The sequence below is a fragment of the Pseudochaenichthys georgianus genome, unplaced genomic scaffold (genome assembly GCF_902827115.2).
Source record: "Pseudochaenichthys georgianus unplaced genomic scaffold, fPseGeo1.2 scaffold_453_arrow_ctg1, whole genome shotgun sequence".
NCBI classification, from domain to species: domain Eukaryota; kingdom Metazoa; phylum Chordata; class Actinopteri; order Perciformes; family Channichthyidae; genus Pseudochaenichthys; species Pseudochaenichthys georgianus.
Window position 1 is genome coordinate 200,447 of NW_027263018.1, and position 22,035 is coordinate 222,481.

Here is a 22,035-nt window from a genome sequence, read left to right on the forward strand (position 1 = left end):
GACGTCACCATGGCGACTGGACGCTGAGTTTAGGAAATTCACGTAAACACGGTTATTCTTCGACCAAAAAGTGCCCAAATAGCGATATTTGTTCACTTAATAGTGGATTAAAACGTAGTGACTAGTTTCCATTGTATTTTATGACGTTTTACTTAAAAAGCGCGGTAAATTAAACGGCTTAATGGCTTCAACTTCCGAGTAAATAAAAAAATACATAAATAAATTAAAATGGCGACCGCACCTAAAGCAGTAAGATACAGGGCAGTGAGGACGTTCAAAAGAGCTCACAAATCACCTTTAATCTTACTGGAAAGGTAATATATTACATAATTGTACCTGTGTCATACACTTCCGCCATTAAAACATTTGCAAATGACTGATCAAGTGAAATCAATACAGGTGAATGTAGGCTGTAATCAGTGTTGTCATATCTTGAAGTACATTTACTTACGTACTGTGCTTTTTAAGGAACCTGTACTTTACCAAAGTATTTCCATTTTATGCTACCTTATACTTCAACTCCACTACATTTTGGAAGCCAATGTTGTACTTTTTACAGTAGGTTATGCAGCAACTCTCTTTTTGTTGTCAGAAGCGTATGAAATGATTGATATGTAGCTTGTCAATAGTCACCTACGCTAAAGAGATAAATCAGTGGTGTCTCTTCTCATCTTCATCACCCTCTTCATGTCTTTATCTGCAGGCTGCCATTGGAGATCCTGTTGAAGATTCTGTCCTACCTGGATGTCTCTGCTCTTTACACACTCAGCCATGTCAACAAGCTCTTCTATCAGCTCGCCAATGATAAGTAAGTACCAGCAATACACAATGAACTTAAAATACACAAGTATTTAAGGAATGTAACGCAAAGTCATGGATCCTTCTCTTGTCAAGGCTTTTCAGTCTTATTTTCTTGAATCAATTGAGAAATCTACCAGAGTGAAAGGATCCATCGACAGATTATTACATTAGTCTCCTAATCATTTGTATAATATTTAGTTTAGTCTAAATATATAGTCAACAAGATTTAGCCCAGGGGTCACCAACCTTTTTAGGGTGAGGGCTACTTTCAAAAAATAAAACAAGTCGGGGGCTACTTTTACTCCTCTTTTTGTTGTTTTTTGCACTTGTATGTATTTAGCACATTTTAACATTATTATATGCTTACCTTTAACCTTTGTGTGCTGTTTGGGTCTGTGGGACCGTTTGCAGTGTTTACTAAAAGAACATGTATGCAATTTAATTATTTTAACCTGCTTTATTTGGGGGTGGACCTCACCTCCTCTAGGGGGGGTCCTCATCTCCTCTAGGGGGTCCGGGGGCATGCTCCCCTGGGAAGATGTTTTTTAAATGTTGAAGTGAAATGTATCAATCTGCTGCACTTTGAGCACAGCATGAATGTATGGATACAGCTCTCAACACTCAGATGAAAGGGAGCTGTATACTTTTCAATAATCCAAACATCTTTAGAATATGATCACAACCAATAACAAATCATTTAAACTGGTTTATTCTTATCTTATGTTACCTAGTTAGCATTCTTTCTTTTTCTTTATGCATATTTTACTAATCATTCCCCTTTTAAACTGTTTTTTGTTACTGTCCTATAGTACACATTGGAATGATTTCTTACTTTATCTATATTAAATAGATAAGTGTGCTCTCCCTATCTCTCTCGCTCTAGCTCCCTCTCTCTCTCTCTCTCTCTCTCTCTCTCTCTCTCTCTCTCTCTCTCTCTCTCTCTCTCTCTCTGTCTCGCTCGCTCTCAGAGGCTGTGTGCTCCTCCGTAGCGATGACGGCTTGCGTTAAAAAAAAAAAAAAAAAACATATTTGTAAAGTGGGGGGACACAAACAGGGTATCGAAAAGAGCGGGGGACATGTCCCCCCTGTCCCCAGTGGAAATTACGCCATGCGTGTGTGTGTGTGTCAAGTGCAATACATAGATATGCAAGTTGCAACACACAGAGTAAAACTCTGCCCCTCATGTGTTGTATAGGCTGGCATGACTGCAACGGTGGTGACGCAAATCAAGCAAGAACGTGATTGGCCGATATTCATTGTGGGGGTGGGGGAGGAGGGGTGTTAGATAGATATAGAGTTGTAGTAAGTAGATAGAGTTAGCTATCATTTAGGTTTCGTTTATGCATAGCGTAGATTCTTTTAATTACATTTCCTTTTTTGTTTTGTGTATTTTATACATTTTGGATTTGCTTGGCCAGCTATTCTTAGAACATACCCCGCGGGCGACTCACGTTGCCCCTGCGGGCGACTCACGTTGCCCCTGCGGGCGACTAAGTGCCCGCGGGCACCGTGTTGGCTACCCCTGATTTAGACGGATGTTATTTGGTTATATTGAGATGTTTTTTGTAAAGAGACAGCAGCCTTCACCACAGGCACTCACCTCAAGACTTCACCTTTTTAGGTTTAGCACATACATTACCAGCAGGGAACAATATGTAGAAACTGGATTACATGTATTTTTAAATGGAAAACTAGTACGTGACATCTCCTAACTAAGAGTGGGGTCAAGTATTGCTGTCTAAACCAACACACACGTAACAGAAGGACATGCATTCAATGACAAGACAGAGGGTTATGTTGACGCGTTAGGTTGCCACAGGTCTGACATTCTGACACATCAGATGTAACAAATAGCATTCAGTGGTTTTCACTCACTGCAACCTCTCACCTTCCTCCATCGATGCAGTGTTCTGTGGGAAAAGATCCACAAAGCAGAGCATCGCAGGAAGAGAAATCTGAAATGTGACTGCACGTACGAGCTGCTGCAGATGATGTCCAGGATGGAGGTAGAGGATCCTCCTGAGAACTTCTGGAAGCACCAGCACTTGAACTCTTTAATCAAATATGACACGAAGACGATGAAAAGTCATCTTGGAATTCTCAACCGTCACACTGGACTGCCCAGCCGAACACGACAGGTCCTCAGGTAAGAGGAGAAAGAAGCTGCTTCTCCTGAGGTGTTGGATTTGTTTAATGAACCAAGCCCTTGATGTTCCTTAGCAGACAATTGACTAGCCTGCCAAGTGTGTGTGAGTTAAGCTAATTGAGTGCTAACCATGTACTCTCAAGCATTTGAATCTCTTAGCTACGCAGGTCTCTTATTTCTCCTCGAGTCAACCAGTGTTATATTTTAAAGTTGTCTGCTTTACTTAATTGCAGCTAAAAGGGGTTTGGTGTGTGCCATGTAGGGTGTGTGTCTTTCTGTATATCCTGATTTCACTCAAAATCGATTCTCGTTTCAAAACAATTCCTGATACCAAAGGGATTCTGTATTGAGCACATACGGGTGATGATCTACTCAAGTGCACGAATACAGCAGCAAATGATAACTTTAAACAACAGTAAAGCGTGTTTAGAATTATGGAGTTTATATATTTGAAAAAGTCCTATCAACTAATTGCAGTAATGTAAATGCAAAGTGTAAAACTTAAGACAAAAGGGAACATTTATTCATGCTAAACTTACATAGATAAACATCTATATCTCTATTGTTACATGAATATACTTTTAATATATCATATATAACTTTATTTTTCAGTTTTTCACAAATACAGTTTGTCCAACGTTTATGACAAAAAGTTGCAAACCCCACCCCACTCCCCCTCCAGGTGGTATGCCCCAATGAATAGACAAACATACGACAGACAGATACATAAATAAAATGTAAAATAAACAAATGTTAAAATCAATAAAATAAGGAATAGACCAAAATAAATACATACAACAACATAATGATGACAATAGACAGTATACAAGTGAATACTCAGATATAATAAAACATCACACATATAGCCCAAACATTTGAGTTGATGCTATTCTTATTGCCAGCCTTCTAAATCCCTGACGTGACGAGGTACGTGACACACGACTATACTTTCACCCTGGAGCCGCGGCTGGTTAGAAACCAGTAACCCTTCGGAGGTCCACCCTCGCCGTCAGGAAAGTTCAAGGGCAGAAACCAGAAGACGGGTCAAGCCGCCGGCCACGGAAAACAAACCACTCTTTGTTTTTCATATCGCAGTTAATGACACTTTCTTATTAAAGGTGAGCAGGGAGGTCTGTGTCTGAGCGAGAAGTCTTCCTCGGGGAACGCAGAGGAGAAGCTCCCTCATCGCTTTCTGCTGTGTTCGTATAACCTTTGATTAGAGACCGTGCAGCACTCAGTTCTGAGCGCAGTGGCAGCCGCCGTGCTACAGAGGGCAAGGAGACATAATTGTGTTCCTTGCAGAGGCTGTCTGAATTGTTGAAATAAATTACTCAGGGCCCCCAACTCCTCGTCCACAACACCGTCATGCACACACACACTGACTATGAGTATTCCCTGGAGGTGTTATCCACACTGAGGAGCATGCGAGTTACCTGGGTAATAATCATTTCACAAGACGTCGTGCACGCAGAGTGAAATCCCCTGGGTCGTTTCTGTTTTTAGCTCCACTTTGGTGATATTGGAAGGAGCCTCAGCGAGACAGGGGCTGCATCACGGGGGGGGGGGGGGGGGGGGAGCCCTGAATCACAGTTATGACACAATTGGATCAAGAGATTTATCACAACAGCAGTGGTTCCATTTAAGCTGTTGCATTTTATTTCATTACGAAAGCGGCTTAACTGGAGTCATACAGCTGGTAGAGGAAATGTTATAGCCTTTAAACGCCTAGTTTTCATGATTTCAACGAACAAGGGTCAACACAGCCTGATTGTGTTGACTTTAAACGCATGTTTGGTGTCAAATCAAATCGAGTTTTATTTATAGCACATTTATAAACGATTTTTGGTGGAGCCAAAGTGCTGTACATATAATACAAATAGAATACAGTAGAGACACTTTACAGCAAAATACAACAACACAGATTGTTCAGGATATCAGTATGAGAAACACCCTCTGTCCTTAGACCCTCTGTCCTCAGACCCTCTGTCCTTAGATCCTCTGTCCTTAGACCCTCTGTCCTTAGACCCTCTGTCCTTAGACCCTCTGTCCTTAGACCCTCTGTCCTCAGACCCTCTGTCCTTAGACCCTCTGTCCTTAGACCCTCTGTCCTCAGACCCTCTGTCCTTAGATCCTCTGTCCTTAGACCCTCTGTCCTTAGACCCTCTGTCCTTAGACCCTCTGCCCTTAGATCCTCTGTCCTTAGCCTCTGTCCTTAGACCCTCTGTCCTCAGACCCTCTGTCCTTAGATCCTCTGTCCTTAGACCCTCTGTCCTTAGATCCTCTGTCCTTAGACCCTCTGTCCTTAGATCCTCTGTCCTCAGACCCTCTGTCCTTAGATCCTCTGTCCTTAGATCCTCTGTCCTTAGATCCTCTGTCCTTAGACCCTCTGTCCTTAGACCCTCTGTCCTTAGACCCTCTGTCCTTAGACCCTCTGTCCTTAGACCCTCTGTCCTCAGACCCTCTGTCCTCAGACCCTCTGTCCTTAGATCCTCTGTCCTTAGACCCTCTGTCCTTAGACCCTCTGTCTTTAGATCCTCTGTCCTTAGACCCTCTGTCCTTAGACCCTCTGTCCTCAGACCCTCTGTCCTTAGACCCTCTGTCCTCAGACCCTCTGTCCTCAGACCCTCTGTCCTCAGACCCTCTGTCTTTAGATCCTCTGTCCTTAGACCCTCTGTCCTCAGACCCTCTGTCCTCAGACCCTCTGTCCTCAGACCCTCTCATCGTACAAGGAAAAACTTCCGGAGAAAACCCACAGTTTGTATGCCATTGTAAGTCACTGGTGTCTTTCTGTGGCCTTCAGGGAATGCTAGGTGAGTAAATACCAACCCCAGTCTGAAAACTGAAGCCGATGTGGAATGGCTACTGGCTTCAAAAGTTACTCGATGCCCATAGAACCACATGTTAAAATGACATGTTTACTTCAGTGTTAGTCCGTATTTTTACCTCCAGCTTTTTATGACAACTGTATGAGGTTGATTGAATATAAATCACCCGTTTAAACTTGGTCAGGGCTTGAAGGTATTCATTATTGACTTTAAGATAAGATCAATATTCCAATTACTTGTATATCGACTATTCTGCACAATTTCTATTCTATTCTATTTACTTGCACTAGTATCTGTGTTATTGTTTATTACTGTTGGAGGAGCCTGTGACCTATGAAATCATGCATCCGTGAAAAAATCCTGCATCCTTGAAAAAAGCTAAGCCCCGCCCACCACTGCTACTCTGTCCAGCTGTTGAAGTGACCATGGAGCCCACAATGTCACTAACTGCACTTCTTAAGAAGATATTGTCTGTTCTTTTTGAATAGCAGAATAGCAGACAGAAGGGTCAACAAGGCTACTGAGCCGAGACACTTCCCCCACTGCATACAAACAACGCTTTTTTAGCCAAACATCTGTCGTATATTTGTGCTGTAAACCTGCATTATGTTATTTCAGGAACTTGCGCGTCACGTGGGAGTTGACGGTCTCTGATAAGTCGGGGCATAAGAGCACTTTTGAGCCGAGCTGGTGCCGGTTCTGTGAGACTTCTGTGTCTCTGAGCTGGAGCGGAGGAGGCCAGCTGTCCGACTACAAGAAGATCTCCAGCCTCCATCTGCACGGTGTCAGGAGGATAGCCCTCAACGTGCCCGGTCTGAAGACGTAAGACAGCCATCTGCACCGTCTCAATCGAATACAATTCAAAGGGGCTTTATTGGCATGACCACATTCTAGACATAGCATTGCCAAAGCATTTCGCACAAGGCGTTACAACAGAACAAAACTAAAAGAAACACTAAACGTAAATGTCAACAATACATGTGGCACAACAGTATAACACAAAACATACTGTATGTGCCAACAACGTGCAAAAAGTAAACAAATATATATATTAGTATTTAGAATAGAATAGAAACCTGTATTGTCATTCTAGAGGTACAATGAGATGAGTAGAGGTGCCATCAAAAATACAAAAAACCAACAAGAGACATTCAGGAGAAGACAACATGCAAACAACAAGCATTCATACTTCAATTCGCAGATAGAGTTAAAATATCGGTTTAAGTAAAATAAATAATAATAACAAATATATATTCAGTGCATGCTGGAGTTGAGTGCTCGAAAGGGGACCTACCATGCAAAATGCACTTTCTGATGTCTTCTCTACATCACCATGTGTCCCCGGTGCGTCGGGTAACTCACGCAGCGTCAGGAAATAAAACCCTCTCTTTTCCTCCGTACCCAAATCTCTAAAAACGGGGAACTACGGAGCTGATCCAGATTTGCGTCCGATATGACGTAATATCTGAAATGTGGACCCACGGGCCAATCAGAAACGTTGCTATCAGAAACAATGCCCGACTGTTCTGGACGTAATATGGTCGGTGTTTACATTAGCATCGCTAACACTCCGAGCTAACCTGTGCTGGAGAGCATGTGTGTGAAGAAGCAGGAAGTAGAAAGGAACTCACCTTGTGGTATAACCGGCAAGAGAGAAAGCCTTTGAGCTCCAGACTGTTTCAGAGCCTTGATAATCCATGATATGGCGTTTCATCACGGCAGCATTTAGTTTAGACGGTAGCTGCCGGGTCCCGCATAAGCTCCGCCCCCTCCTCTTTAAAGCTTTATCCCCGAATCAGCACTTTAGAAACAGGAAGTGAAATAGAGGGATATGAGGCATGGCTAGAATGACCTGTTTGAGACCTATGCTATTGCCTAAAGATAGCATGATAGGTGACCTTTAAGAGATAAATAAAAAGTAAGTGTGTGTGTGTGTGTGTGTGTGTGTGTGTGTGTGTGTGTGTGTGTGTGTGTGTGTGTGTGTGTGTGTGTGTGTGTGTGTGTGTGTGTGTGTGTGTGTGTGTGTGTGTGTGTGTGTGTGTGTGTGTGTGTGTGTGTGTGTGTGTGTGTGTGTGTGGAGAACTTGGTTGCAGTTGAGTGCATTCTGTCTCTCAGCGTCTCCTGGTTGTCTCTCGCTCTTCTCTCGCTCGTAGTCCCGGCCGCAGGTTCCTCATGCTGAAGGTAGACATGCAGGCTGTCGCTGAACGCATGCAGATCATCGGGCGGGACAAACTGGTTGAACTGAAGCTGCTTCAGCCTGGCATCGTCCTCGGCGTCTGGAGGGAAGTCAATTCAAAGGCAACTACTTTACACATTTGTATTCACGTGATTTTAGCAGCTGAAAAACATTGTAATTTTGCGATGTGTCTCTTTGCAGGACCAGAGCTCCGTGGCCTTTGTCATGTTCACCCTCCACTTCCACAGGCTGGTGGAGAGAAGCACCCAGGAGAACCCTCTTTGGTACAGTAGGTTGCACTTGAACAGACACCTTCCTTGAATGAAATAGATTAAAAACCAGTGGGAGAGATGGGTGACCACGAAAGGTCGTCCTTCCCCTTCTCTTGAGCTGCAACGAGCTCAAGAGAAACATGTAACTTGGCCAAAGGAAATGTGCAGATATGATGTTGATGCTGTAATGCCCCTCAAAGTGAGAATCTGATCTATCGAGTAACACGTACTTCACATCGACACTGAGTCTCATTCATATCCAATTAAAGGGGGGCGCTAAAGCTGAACTTTTTAAAATACTCACCTCACTCTCAAGCCAGATAAAATGAGAGCAGCAAAGGGGACTCTTTCCATTTGATGTCGGTTTTTTATTTTGCTGTCTTTCGTTAAACATACTGGATACCATCACCCAAAGTGAAGCTTCCAGAAAGCATGCGATAAGGGGAATCAGGTAGCCATCATGTCCTCCTTCGCCCTGTGACGCAGACGCCCTAACCCTCGAGCAGCCGCTATCTCCCTAAGGAGGGGCCGCCCGAGCAAGTTGTTGTTGTTGCCAGTTTGTGAGCGGGCAGCTCTCGGTCAGAGATAGTTATAGCTGTGGGACACCTGGAGCACATCCTTCTCGGGGTGTGGAGGACCTCGAGCCATAAGAGACAACATGTGATTCAGTGTCCTCAGCTGTTTAGTCTCTCTATTGAGAATGTTGATCATTACACTCTGAACTAGTTCAGACCTGGAGCTGCAGGAGGCTCTTCAGGACTGATGGTGGCATCTCAAACGTGTGGTCAAACCGTGGCCCGGGACATGTCGTGTGAATTCTCCGGCTGACTCCAAATAAACCGTCAGTGTTTGCCATCAAAGCTCCAGCTCTCCTCGTGTCTCTGAGTCCTGACTCCATCAGAGCTCCAGCTCTCCTCGAGTCTCTGAGTCCTGACTCCATCAGAGCTCCAGCTCTCCTCGAGTCTCTGAGTCCTGACTCCATCAGAGCTCCAGCTCTCCTCGAGTCTCTGAGTCCTGACTCCATCAGAGCTCCAGCTCTCCTCGTGTCTCTGAGTCCTGACTCCATCAGAGCTCCAGCTCTCCTCGAGTCTCTGAGTCCTGACTCCATCAGAGCTCCAGCTCTCCTCGAGTCTCTGAGTCCTGACTCCATCAGAGCTCCAGCTCTCCTCGAGTCTCTGAGTCCTGACTCCATCAGAGCTCCAGCTCTCCTCGAGTCTCTGAGTCCTGACTCCATCAGAGCTCCAGCTCTCCTCGTGTCTCTCTGAGTCCTGACTCCATCAGAGCTCCAGCTCCCCTCGAGTCTCTGAGTCCTGACTCCATCAGAGCTCCAGCTCTCCTCGTGTCTTTGAGTCCTGACTCCATCAAAGTTCCAGCTCTCCTCGAGTCTCTGAGTCCTGACTCCATCAGAGCTCCAGCTCTCCTCGAGTCTCTCTGAGTCCTGACTCCATCAGAGCTCCAGCTCTCCTCGAGTCTCTCTGAGTCCTGACTCCATCAGAGCTCCAGCTCTCCTCGTGTCTCTGAGTCCTGACTCCATCAGAGCTCCAGCTCTCCTCGAGTCTCTGAGTCCTGACTCCATCAGAGCTCCAGCTCCCCTCGAGTCTCTGAGTCCTGACTCCATCAGAGCTCCAGCTCTCCTCGTGTCTTTGAGTCCTGACTCCATCAAAGTTCCAGCTCTCCTCGTGTCTCTGAGTCCTGACTCCATCAGAGCTCCAGCTCCCCTCGAGTCTCTGAGTCCTGACTCCATCAGAGCTCCAGCTCTCCTCGTGTCTTTGAGTCCTGACTCCATCAAAGTTCCAGCTCTCCTCGTGTCTCTGAGTCCTGACTCCATCAGAGCTCCAGCTCTCCTCGAGTCTCTGAGTCCTGACTCCATCAGAGCTCCAGCTCTCCTCGAGTCTCTCTGAGTCCTGACTCCATCAGAGCTCCAGCTCTCCTCGAGTCTCTCTGAGTCCTGACTCCATCAGAGCTCCAGCTCTCCTCGTGTCTCTGAGTCCTGACTCCATCAGAGCTCCAGCTCTCCTCGAGTCTCTGAGTCCTGACTCCATCAGAGCTCCAGCTCTCCTCGTGTCTCTGAGTCCTGACTCCATCAGAGCTCCAGCTCTCCTCGTGTCTCTCTGAGTCCTGACTCCATCAGAGCTCCAGCTCTTCTCGAGTCTCTGAGTCCTGACTCCATCAGAGCTCCAGCTCTCCTCGTGTCTCTGAGTCCTGACTCCATCAGAGCTCCAGCTCTCCTCGTCTCTCTGAGTCCTGACTCCATCAGAGCTCCAGCTCTCCTCGTCTCTCTGAGTCCTGACTCCATCAGAGCTCCAGCTCTCCTCGTAGTCTCTGAGTCCTGACTCCATCAGAGCTCCAGCTCTCCTCGATGTCTCTGAGTCCTGACTCCATCAAGCTCCAGCTCTGCCTCGAGTCTCTGAGTCCTGACTCCATCAGAGCTCCAGCTCTCCTCGTGTCTCTGAGTCCTGACTCCATCAGAGCTCCAGCTCTCCTCGAGTCTCTGAGTCCTGACTCCATCAGAGCTCCAGCTCTCCTCGTGTCTCTGAGTCCTGACTCCATCAGAGCTCCATCTCTCCTCGTGTCTCTGAGTCCTGACTCCATCAGAGCTCCAGCTCTCCTCGTGTCTCTGAGTCCTGACTCCATCAGAGCTCCAGCTCTCCTCGTCTCTCTGAGTCCTGACTCCATCAGAGCTCCAGCTCTCCTCGTGTCTCTGAGTCCTGACTCCATCAGAGCTCCAGCTCTCCTCGTGTCTCTGAGTCCTGACTCCATCAGAGCTCCAGCTCTCCTCGTGTCTCTGAGTCCTGACTCCATCAGAGCTCCAGCTCTCCTCGTGTCTCTGAGTCCTGACTCCATCAGAGCTCCAGCTCTCCTCGTGTCTCTGAGTCCTGACTCCATCAGAGCTCCAGCTCTCCTCGTGTCTCTGAGTCCTGACTCCATCAGAGCTCCAGCTCTCCTCGTGTCTCTGAGTCCTGACTCCATCAGAGCTCCAGCTCTCCTCGTGTCTCTGAGTCCTGACTCCATCTGAGCTCCAGCTCTCCTCGTGTCTCTGAGTCCTGACTCCATCAGAGCTCCAGCTCTCCTCGTGTCTCTGAGTCCTGACTCCATCAGAGCTCCAGCTCTCCTCGTGTCTCTGAGTCCTGACTCCATCAGAGCTCCAGCTCTCCTCGTGTCTCTGAGTCCTGACTCCATCAGAGCTCCAGCTCTCCTCGTGTCTCTGAGTCCTGACTCCATCAGAGCTCCAGCTCTCCTCGTGTCTCTGAGTCCTGACTCCATCAGAGCTCCAGCTCTCCTCCGGTCTCTGAGTCCTGGCTCCATCAGAGCTCCAGCTCTCCTCGTGTCTCTGAGTCCTGACTCCATCAGAGCTCCAGCTCTCCTCGAGTCTCTGAGTCCTGACTCCATCAGAGCTCCAGCTCTCCTCGTGTCTCTGAGTCCTGACTCCATCAGAGCTCCAGCTCTCCTCGAGTCTCTGAGTCCTGACTCCATCAGAGCTCCAGCTCTCCTCGTGTCTCTGAGTCCTGACTCCATCAGCGCTCCAGCTCTCCTCGTGTCTCTGAGTCCTGACTCCATCAGAGCTCCAGCTCTCCTCGTGTCTCTGAGTCCTGACTCCATCAGAGCTCCAGCTCTCCTCGTAGTCTCTGAGTCCTGACTCCATCAGAGCTCCAGCTCTCCTCGGTCTCTGAGTCCTGACTCCATCAGAGCTCCAGCTCTCCTCGTGTCTCTGAGTCCTGACTCCATCAGAGCTCCAGCTCTCCTCGAGTCTCTGAGTCCTGACTCCATCAGAGCTCCAGCTCTCCTCGTGTCTCTGAGTCCTGACTCCATCAGAGCTCCAGCTCTCCTCGTGTCTCTGAGTCCTGACTCCATCAGAGCTCCAGCTCTCCTCGTGTCTCTGAGTCCTGACTCCATCAGAGCTCCAGCTCTCCTCGTGTCTCTGAGTCCTGACTCCATCAGAGCTCCAGCTCTCCTCGTGTCTCTGAGTCCTGACTCCATCAGAGCTCCAGCTCTCCTCGGTCTCTGAGTCCTGACTCCATCAGAGCTCCAGCTCTCCTCGTGTCTCTGAGTCCTGACTCCATCAGAGCTCCAGCTCTCCTCGAGTCTCTGAGTCCTGACTCCATCAGAGCTCCAGCTCTCCTCGTGTCTCTGAGTCCTGACTCCATCAGAGCTCCAGCTCTCCTCGTGTCTCTGAGTCCTGACTCCATCAGAGCTCCAGCTCTCCTCGTGTCTCTGAGTCCTGACTCCATCAGAGCTCCAGCTCTCCTCGTGTCTCTGAGTCCTGACTCCCTCAGAGCTCCAGCTCTCCTCGTGTCTCTGAGTCCTGACTCCATCAGAGCTCCAGCTCTCCTCGTGTCTCTGAGTCCTGACTCCATCAGAGCTCCAGCTCTCCTCGTGTCTCTGAGTCCTGACTCCATCAGAGCTCCAGCTCTCCTCGAGTCTCTGAGTCCTGACTCCATCAGAGCTCCAGCTCTCCTCGTGTCTCTGAGTCCTGACTCCATCAGAGCTCCAGCTCTCCTCGTCTCTCTGAGTCCTGACTCCATCAGAGCTCCAGCTCTCCTCGTGTCTCTGAGTCCTGACTCCATCAGAGCTCCAGCTCTCCTCGTGTCTCTGAGTCCTGACTCCATCAGAGCTCCAGCTCTCCTCGTGTCTCTGAGTCCTGACTCCATCAGAGCTCCAGCTCTCCTCGAGTCTCTGAGTCCTGACTCCATCAGAGCTCCAGCTCTCCTCGTGTCTCTCTGAGTCCTGACTCCATCAGAGCTCCAGCTCTCCTCGAGTCTCTGAGTCCTGACTCCATCAGAGCTCCAGCTCTCCTCGTGTCTCTGAGTCCTGACTCCATCAGAGCTCCAGCTCTCCTCGTGTCTCTGAGTCCTGACTCCATCAGAGCTCCAGCTCTCCTCGTGTCTCTGAGTCCTGACTCCATCAGAGCTCCAGCTCTCCTCGTGTCTCTGAGTCCTGACTCCATCAGAGCTCCAGCTCTCCTCGTGTCTCTGAGTCCTGACTCCATCAGAGCTCCAGCTCTCCTCGTGTCTCTGAGTCCTGACTCCATCAGAGCTCCAGCTCTCCTCGTGTCTCTGAGTCCTGACTCCATCAGAGCTCCAGCTCTCCTCGTGTCTCTCTGAGTCCTGACTCCATCAGAGCTCCAGCTCTCCTCGTGTCTCTCTGAGTCCTGACTCCATCAGAGCTCCAGCTCTCCTCGTGTCTCTGAGTCCTGACTCCATCAGAGCTCCAGCTCTCCTCGTGTCTCTGAGTCCTGACTCCATCAGAGCTCCAGCTCTCCTCGTGTCTCTGAGTCCTGACTCCATCAGAGCTCCAGCTCTCCTCGTGTCTCTGAGTCCTGACTCCATCAGAGCTCCAGCTCTCCTCGAGTCTCTCTGAGTCCTGACTCCATCAGAGCTCCAGCTCTCCTCGTGTCTCTGAGTCCTGACTCCATCAGAGCTCCAGCTCTCCTCGAGTCTCTCTGAGTCCTGACTCCATCAGAGCTCCAGCTCTCCTCGAGTCTCTCTGAGTCCTGACTCCATCAGAGCTCCAGCTCTCCTCGTGTCTCTGAGTCCTGACTCCATCAGAGCTCCAGCTCTCCTCGATGTCTCTGAGTCCTGACTCCATCAGAGCTCCAGCTCTCCTCGTGTCTCTGAGTCCTGACTCCATCAGAGCTCCAGCTCTCCTCGTGTCTCTGAGTCCTGACTCCATCAGAGCTCCAGCTCTCCTCGTGTCTCTGAGTCCTGACTCCATCAGAGCTCCAGCTCTCCTCGTGTCTCTGAGTCCTGACTCCATCAGAGCTCCAGCTCTCCTCGTGTCTCTGAGTCCTGACTCCATCAGAGCTCCAGCTCTCCTCGTGTCTCTGAGTCCTGACTCCATCAGAGCTCCAGCTCTCCTCGTGTCTCTGAGTCCTGACTCCATCAGAGCTCCAGCTCTCCTCGAGTCTCTGAGTCCTGACTCCATCAGAGCTCCAGCTCTCCTCGTGTCTCTGAGTCCTGACTCCATCAGAGCTCCAGCTCTCCTCGTGTCTCTGAGTCCTGACTCCATCAGAGCTCCAGCTCTCCTCGTGTCTCTGAGTCCTGACTCCATCAGAGCTCCAGCTCTCCTCGTGTCTCTGAGTCCTGACTCCATCAGAGCTCCAGCTCTCCTCGTCTCTCTGAGTCCTGACTCCATCAGAGCTCCAGCTCTCCTCGTGTCTCTGAGTCCTGACTCCATCAGAGCTCCAGCTCTCCTCGGTCTCTGAGTCCTGACTCCATCAGAGCTCCAGCTCTCCTCGTGTCTCTGAGTCCTGACTCCATCAGAGCTCCAGCTCTCCCCGTGTCTGAGTCCTGACTCCATCAGAGCTCCAGCTCTCCTCGTGTCTCTGAGTCCTGACTCCATCAGAGCTCCAGGTCTCCTCGAGTCTCTGAGTCCTGACTCCATCAGAGCTCCAGCTCTCCTCGTCGTCTCTGAGTCCTGACTCCATCAGAGCTCCAGCTCTCCTCGTGTCTCTGAGTCCTGACTCCATCAGAGCTCCAGCTCTCCTCGTGTCTCTGAGTCCTGACTCCATCAGAGCTCCAGCTCTCCTCGTCTCTCTGAGTCCTGACTCCATCAGAGCTCCAGCTCTCCTCGTGTCTCTGAGTCCTGACTCCATCAGAGCTCCAGCTCTCCTCGAGTCTCTGAGTCCTGACTCCATCAGAGCTCCAGCTCTCCTCGAGTCTCTGAGTCCTGACTCCATCAAGAGCTCCAGCTCTGCTCGAGTCTCTGAGTCCTGACTCCATCAGAGCTCCAGCTCTCCTCGTGTCTCTGAGTCCTGACTCCATCAGAGCTCCAGCTCTCCTCGTGTCTCTCTGAGTCCTGACTCCATCAGAGCTCCAGCTCTCCTCGAGTCTCTGAGTCCTGACTCCATCAGAGCTCCAGCTCTCCTCGTGTCTCTGAGTCCTGACTCCATCAGAGCTCCAGCTCTCCTCGAGTCTCTGAGTCCTGACTCCATCAGAGCTCCAGCTCTCCTCGTCTCTCTGAGTCCTGACTCCATCAGAGCTCCAGCTCTCCTCGTGTCTGAGTCCTGACTCCATCAGAGCTCCAGCTCTCCACGTGTCTCTGAGTCCTGACTCCATCAGAGCTCCAGCTCTCCTCGAGTCTCTGAGTCCTGACTCCATCAGAGCTCCAGCTCTCCTCGTGTCTCTGAGTCCTGACTCCATCAAAGCTCCAGCTCTCCTCGAGTCTCTGAGTCCTGACTCCATCAGAGCTCCAGCTCTCCACGTGTCTCTGAGTCCTGACTCCATCAGAGCTCCAGCTCTCCTCGTGTCTCTGAGTCCTGACTCCATCAGAGCTCCAGCTCTCCTCGAGTCTCTGAGTCCTGACTCCATCAGAGCTCCAGCTCTCCTCGAGTCTCTGAGTCCTGACTCCATCAGAGCTCCAGCTCTCCTCGAGTCTCTGAGTCCTGACTCCATCAGAGCTCCAGCTCTCCTCGAGTCTCTGAGTCCTGACTCCTATTGCTTCAGAGGTTTCCCCCACAGAAACAGTGTCCACTTTTTTATTTGTACGGACATGTAAAGAAAGAGCAGGGAGCAGTGCAGCTCCTCTCCTGTCAGCCTGTGACTCCGGCACAACGTGGACATAGCCCCCTCTGCTGGTTCACTGTGAGATCACAATGTCACAGACTCCAGAGGACCCACTGACATGCCTTCTTAGTGGAGTCCTTGTTCCTTCACTCGCTGCAGTCTCACCTTTTCTCTCTCTCTCTGCAGCCCGATCCTAAAACCCATGTGTAACGACGTCGACCCTGAACACGGTCTCCATGGTTACCAGCTTCACGTGGCTCTCAACGACACCACGTGCGACATCATGTCCGAACACTTCTCCCAGCTCTTCTGCCGGAAAGGTAGTTGTTTTTAAGTTTTTTTTTTTTTCACAATTCATACTTATTGTTAATCTTGGGCAACCGGCAAACATGCTTTTTACTTTTCAGGACAATGAGCTTTGTTACTGTCCTCCGTGGAACATTAAAACATTAAAACTTGTTATCATCTAGTTATATATCATTTGCCCAATAGCTGTGATGTATGTACAAATTCAATACACACATATTTGTTTAAAACGCACATTTCAAAAAAGCTACCAATATGTATTTTTATCTTAAACATACTGCCTTCATATCAGCGTGCTATTCTACACGTAATGTACGAGCATATACAACAACAAAAACGTTATTACCACTAAGAACCATATGACAGTTATTATATTGCTCATATTTAGAAATCCATCAAAATGTTTCTCCCGTGATCACGTTCTTCTGGAATGTTGTTAGCCTGATGGTTTCAGATGAACTGCAGTGTGTTTTTCTCTCCGATCAGCTGACATCGGTGACGGTTTGATGCGTCTGCGCGCCATCAGCAGGTCGAACGCATCGCAGCACGCGCGTCTGGCCGGCAGCGTCGGTCTTCCCTGGAGCTGTGAGACTCTGCAGGGCAACGTGCAGGTACTTCTGGGTGCTTGAACACTCACCTGTTCCCCATGGCCTTTGACCCCCTGACCCCTGACCCCGGACCCATCACAGTCACAATTTGTACTTTATTATTTGCCCCTCTTGTTTGATGTTTGCTCACCGTGTAAAGCGGCCTTGGGGCTATTGAAGGCGCGAAACACATGTCATCTACTATGACTGTTATTATTAAGAGAGAAATGCATGCCCAAAACGTCCTAGTATGAAGAAGTTATTTTGAAACAGATAAGGCCTTTGCTGTGAAACGTCACAATCATTCTCGATGTCGGTGGTTCTCAAACTTTTTTCAATAATGTCATAACTCAGCCACGTCCCCCTGATCCGCGCAAACACCATTTGTTAGGGGTAAAAGGCCTACATAAAGAGGTACAGCACAGCGCTGCACCATCAGGGTCTGATTTATTAAAACAACAACATTGTAACTGAGAAACACTTAAATGCTACGTTTAAAATGTTTACAATCCATCACTAAATTCATGGCAACCCAATTTTAACATCATGCGATAACACGGAGACGACATGAGCTGCTTTGAACTGATCTTTTTAATAAGTTGTACTTAATGTAGTGAAACATCAGGAGAGGGAGAGGAAAAGAGAGCACCCCGTTTATTGTTTCCTTGAAGTATCTTTGTAATTACATGTTTGTATCATTTCATATTCCAGCTATTCCTCAAAAAACATGTTTTGGATATCATGCCATTCACATTTTAAGAAATTGTAGTTTTTGTATTTCTACCCCAAACTTCCACAAGTGGGTCAAAAATGACCCGCATGCATTTCCTACGGGAACCTTTGATTCTTATCACCTGTTGCTGTCAGGACTACATTCACTGTAGACCACAGACGACATCACAAGTGGCACCTCTCAGGAAGATTACTTTACACAGCACTATCTGAACCTGTCAGTATAATAATAATAATACATTATATTTGTATAGGGCTTTTCAAGGACTCACAGTCGCTTTACAATGTAAGGGAAGGTTAGGGGGGGGGGGGTGTAGGACTATCAAACTTGATCAACCGGCATGGATTGATGGGGGGGGGGCTTTGAGTAGACAAAAGGAGAGGAGATGAGTTTTGAAAAGGGACTGGGATACTGTGAGGGTCTCAGAATACCGGAGATCTTTGCATCGATATGTTCAAAACGGTTTTTTTCAAAATGTAAAAAAAAATCTGAAATTATAAATAGTGAAAAATGTAATAAAAATATTTCTAATGTGAACCAAAATAATACTAAATATTATACAAGTGAGTGTTCTTAACCAAAATGGCATGAAAACACATATTAGTCCTTTTTGACCCACTTATGGACGAGAGTAGGGTCCAGCCACTCGGGCATCGAAGGGTTAACAACATAAAACAAAGTTCAAGCATTCATTAGGCACAATAAATAAGGGCACTGAGCATCAGCTACAGTCACTTCTTTTACTGTGAAATGATACAACCGTCCCCTTTTGTATCCGGCAGGACACAGTTATGTCCTTACGGCTGAAATCATCTTGATGCTTCCTCAACATTCAGAACGGCTGCGTCTTGAGCGTGACTCTGGTGGATTTCTGTCAGAGAAAGTTCTGGTGTGTCGGCTCTGCGGTGTCCGTGCAGCTGCAGGAGACGCCCGTCTGCTACGACTACGATGGCGAGCACTTCCTGATCCTCCACCAGGACTCAGAGGGTCGGGTGGAGATGCAACTGGTGAAGGAACAGACGCGCTTTGTTGTCGTCAGTTTAGCCGTCTCTGTGGCTGTGGGCAAAGTCAACAAGCATTTCGGTACAAGTTACTGAACCTGGAACAAAAGAACGCATTACAGCCGGACGCTAGGATTATTCCAGACTGATCTGATGCTTTTTCAACAGAAATGTATCAATTATATTTTGTAAATGTGCAGTTTAAAAACATTTTTGACGATTTGTGAAACATTTTCATTTAAATACTGAATAAACTCATATATTTTGAATAATATCTTTGCATCCTTCCTCATAGCTGCTTGCATCAGTTAGCTATTCACTTAAAGTATCCACTGAAATGAGAATAACGAATCATTCTTAATCACTTTTATAATAAATCATCTTTCGTGTATCCGGTGTAATCTCCCTTTTCCCTATGAATAGATTTGCTTCAGCCAACAGCCGTGTGTCCACCACCTGTGCCTTCCTGTAAAGTATCCCCTTAAATCACCATTTTAACTCTTAAGTATACCTTTATCTTGCAAAACAGGTCTTGCTTAACACGTACAAACATTTTGTTTTCAATGCTTTGTTTTTGTTTCCTCTTCCGTGGCATTTCCACCCGAACACACCCGCATTACCTCAAATTGCATTGTCAGCCATTACGCCGTCACTTTCAGATGGAAATTGAGTTTAATGTCCGCACCCCGAGCGAGGCTGGCAGCAGCGATAGAATTAGCGAGGGAGCAATTGTTAGAAACAGTAGCCGCGCTGCTGATGGACCAACGCCGCTGATGGACCAACGCCGCTGATGGACCAACGCCGCTGATGGACCAACGCCGCTGATGGACCAACGCCGCTGATGGACCAACGCCGCTGATGGACCAACGCCGCTGATGGCAGTAGAATAACTCTGGGTAATGGGATTTCAGAGGCTTCCCCTCCGTCTCTCCACGAGGGTCAGCGTCACCTTGAAACACATCACACACGAAATCACATCTCTCCAGGAAATGAGCCAGAGGGAAAAGACAGCGTGTGTGATGAGGTTTTTGTTTGTTGTCACAAGCTTCACAATTTAATTGAGACAAAAAACAAGACACTGTCGGTGTAGAATTAGAATAGAAGAATTAGAAGGGATGAAAGCCAGACAGTGACATTTGATCTCTGCTTTTAACCCATCCTAGAACCAGGAGTCTAGCACTAGGAGCAGTGGGCAGCTACTGTACAGCGCCCGGGGACCAATGGGAGTGAGGGGGGAAGGGGGGTGTCCGGTGCCTTGCTCAAGGGCACCATGGCAGGGCAGGATGTGAACTGGGACCTCTCCAAGTCCACACTCAATATTAGGTCTGGTCGGGGACTTGAACCCGACCTACAGCTCACAGTCCAAGCCCCTACTGACTGAGCCACGGCCGGGCTCGCCAGGTGCGTTTCCATCCTCCTGTTTTTATGCACATTATTAATTTGCATATTCAGGTAAAAAGAGTGCAGGAAAATAGAAGACATCTTGACTTGAATGGGATCGTTTGTGCTTCGTTTTAAAGCAAACATGTGCTGTGAAAACAGATAAATAAATCGTAAATCTGATGTTGCCTCACTAACTAAATGAAACCCACACACATGTCATATCTCCATCTTGCTTTCCATCGCCATGGTAACATGTTTCTTCTAGATAAACAATTCCTTATTATTACCGTCGTGGATTGAAAACAAACATATTTCATTCACATTTTATTTTGCAGATTTGCTCGTGTCCTAGTCACAACGTCTCCGCGTGTTTCTCTATTGTTTTAAATGTTAGCGGCTTGTTCTCTACTCCTTCCATGTCTCATCGGACGAAAGCCATAAAGCAGTACATCGGGTTGCTTTTAATGTGCGGACAAATGGCATGAAGTCGGCCATTACTGAGGCTGAATGCCGTGTGTGACGTTCAGCTTGTGTTTCCATCCGAGCGACCTTCATCCCACTGTTTGCTGTCACATCAGCTGTTGCTAACGGGCAATCCTTCATTCCTCGTTTTATTAGGGAAGGGCCAAGGGTACCGTGGGCCACTTAATGGACTCGCAAGAACATAAAGCCACTTATCCCAACGTTTGAGTCTGAGTAATGGCCAAACAAGCACTATGGATGTGGACCGTGGAGCCTTGACTGGAGGCGCGGAGTAATAGGGTAACGCTCCGGCGGTGATCTTTCTTTCAAGAATTATAATTGGAAATTCAAGAATCCATTCATACACACATGGAGAAGTACATGTGTGTGAGTGTGGGTCGTTCACCAGTAGATGGCGCTCTTTAGTAACCAATGGGAGGATCCTTTCACAGCACATCCTTTGACTTTGCTCTCATCTTTCAGGCTGTCGAAATATAATTGCAAAGAAACATAAAGGACATTTGTTTTTTATAATCAGCCGTATTCATGTGTTTTCTGTAGAACTGCACTTTGCTCTTTTTCTTCTGTGTCTTAAGTAGTTCCCATCCTTTATGTGAATCAAAATCTAAAGGACTTTAAAACCAAGTATTGATTTGAAAGTACCCACAGATTTAGTGACGTGAAGCTTCTTTAAACTCGTCTTTCTGAGTGTCCTCACAGGCTAATCTCGGAAGAAAATTGCTTCCCTTTTTAGCCTTTAATTCTCTCCCATGTGAGTGACCAGCTGGGTGAACCGTGCAGCCCGGCAGCCAATCACAGTCCTTCTTTATATATGCAGTCGGCTCATAGGAGGAAAACTGAACTAATGCCCAGGAGGCTGTTTGATTATGTGTGTTTCGCTGCTCACAATCAAAACGCATGATGTCGCTTCTTGTTTTCTCTCCTTTACATCGAGCCGATAAACTGATTGTCTTCAAAGCCTCTCCGGTTGATATTCTGGGCACTCAATGAAAACATCCTCTCCTCTGTCGTGAACCTTGGAGTGACCTTCACTAGCACTTTTAAATTCGACAAGCAGGTCAGCACCGTAGTCAAATCCTGCTTTTTAAAAAAGACGATTGGCCAAGTTGTATTTCTTTTAAAGACATAGAAAGGGTTATTAGTGCCTTTGTTACCTCGAGACTGGATTGCTCTGTATGTGGGGAGGACCAGGCCTCAATCAAACGCCTGCAGCTAGTCCAGAACGCAGCCGCACGTCTTCTGACTGGCCACACAAAGCGTGACCGAGGGCGCCGAGCCTTCGCAGCAGCTGGCCCGAGGCTCTGGAACAGTCTGCCCCTCCATGTGAGGTCGGCCCGGACCCTATCCGGGCTTTTAAATCCTCACTAAAACACACTTCTTCTCCCTGGCCTTCGAGTCAGAGCGGAGCACGACACGTGACTAGTCCCTGGGTTTTTATATTTCTGTCTTTTATCGTGATTCTAGTAAAGTGTTTTTATTACATGTACAGCACTTCGGCTCGACCTAACATCGCTTTTAAATGTGCTGTATAAATAAAACTTGATTTGATAAACATCTCCTAGTCAGTGACAGTGTTATATAAAAGGCCCATCATGCCCAGTATGATGCTGGTTTATCCCCCCCTTTTGTAACAGTGCATCACATCCAGAAAGGAAAGGATCCATCCTATCAAAGCTGCAGCTCAACCTGAGATCAATGAATAATATGACCTTCCTGCTGCATGGTCCAGCGCTGCCTCACCTGCAATGATGCACAGCATACCTGTCTTAGGTAAGGGATCTGGCAAGAATACACCATACTGGATTGCTCAAGTTAAAAGA

The 22,035-nt window shown here is 47.7% G+C and overlaps 1 protein-coding gene across 3 annotated transcripts; it reads left to right on the top strand.

The window, feature by feature from the left end:
- The first annotated feature begins 3 nt into the window (after positions 1–3).
- Positions 4–18,594, top strand: fbxo15 (F-box protein 15). Of its 3 annotated transcripts, none has more exons than XM_034078638.1 (9): positions 4–314; positions 704–808; positions 2,708–2,947; positions 6,391–6,594; positions 7,926–8,070; positions 8,150–8,232; positions 15,909–16,042; positions 16,515–16,639; positions 18,185–18,594. In XM_034078638.1, the coding sequence occupies exons 1-9, from the start codon at positions 229–231 to the stop codon at positions 18,443–18,445; spliced, it is 1,383 nt and encodes a 460-aa protein (XP_033934529.1). In that variant the 5' UTR covers positions 4–228; the 3' UTR covers positions 18,446–18,594. The 3 variants fall into 3 exon arrangements, with proteins under 3 accessions (XP_033934529.1, XP_033934531.1, XP_033934530.1); XM_034078640.1 differs by having other exon boundaries at positions 18,131–18,277; XM_034078639.1 differs by lacking the exon at positions 6,391–6,594.
- Positions 18,595–22,035: the final 3,441 nt, after the last annotated feature.

What these genes read in the sequence shown, in the direction of transcription:
- fbxo15 (XM_034078638.1), top strand. Translation starts at nt 229, where the DNA reads ATGGCGACCGCACCTAAAGCAGTAAGATACAGGGCAGTGAGGACGTTC. An exon ending in GGAGGGAAGTCAATTCAAAG is followed by an intron (nt 8,071 to 8,149) that starts GCAACTACTTTA and finishes GTCTCTTTGCAG; the next exon opens with GACCAGAGCTCCGTGGCCTT. An exon ending in ACCCAGGAGAACCCTCTTTG is followed by an intron (nt 8,233 to 15,908) that starts GTACAGTAGGTT and finishes CTCTCTCTGCAG; the next exon opens with CCCGATCCTAAAACCCATGT.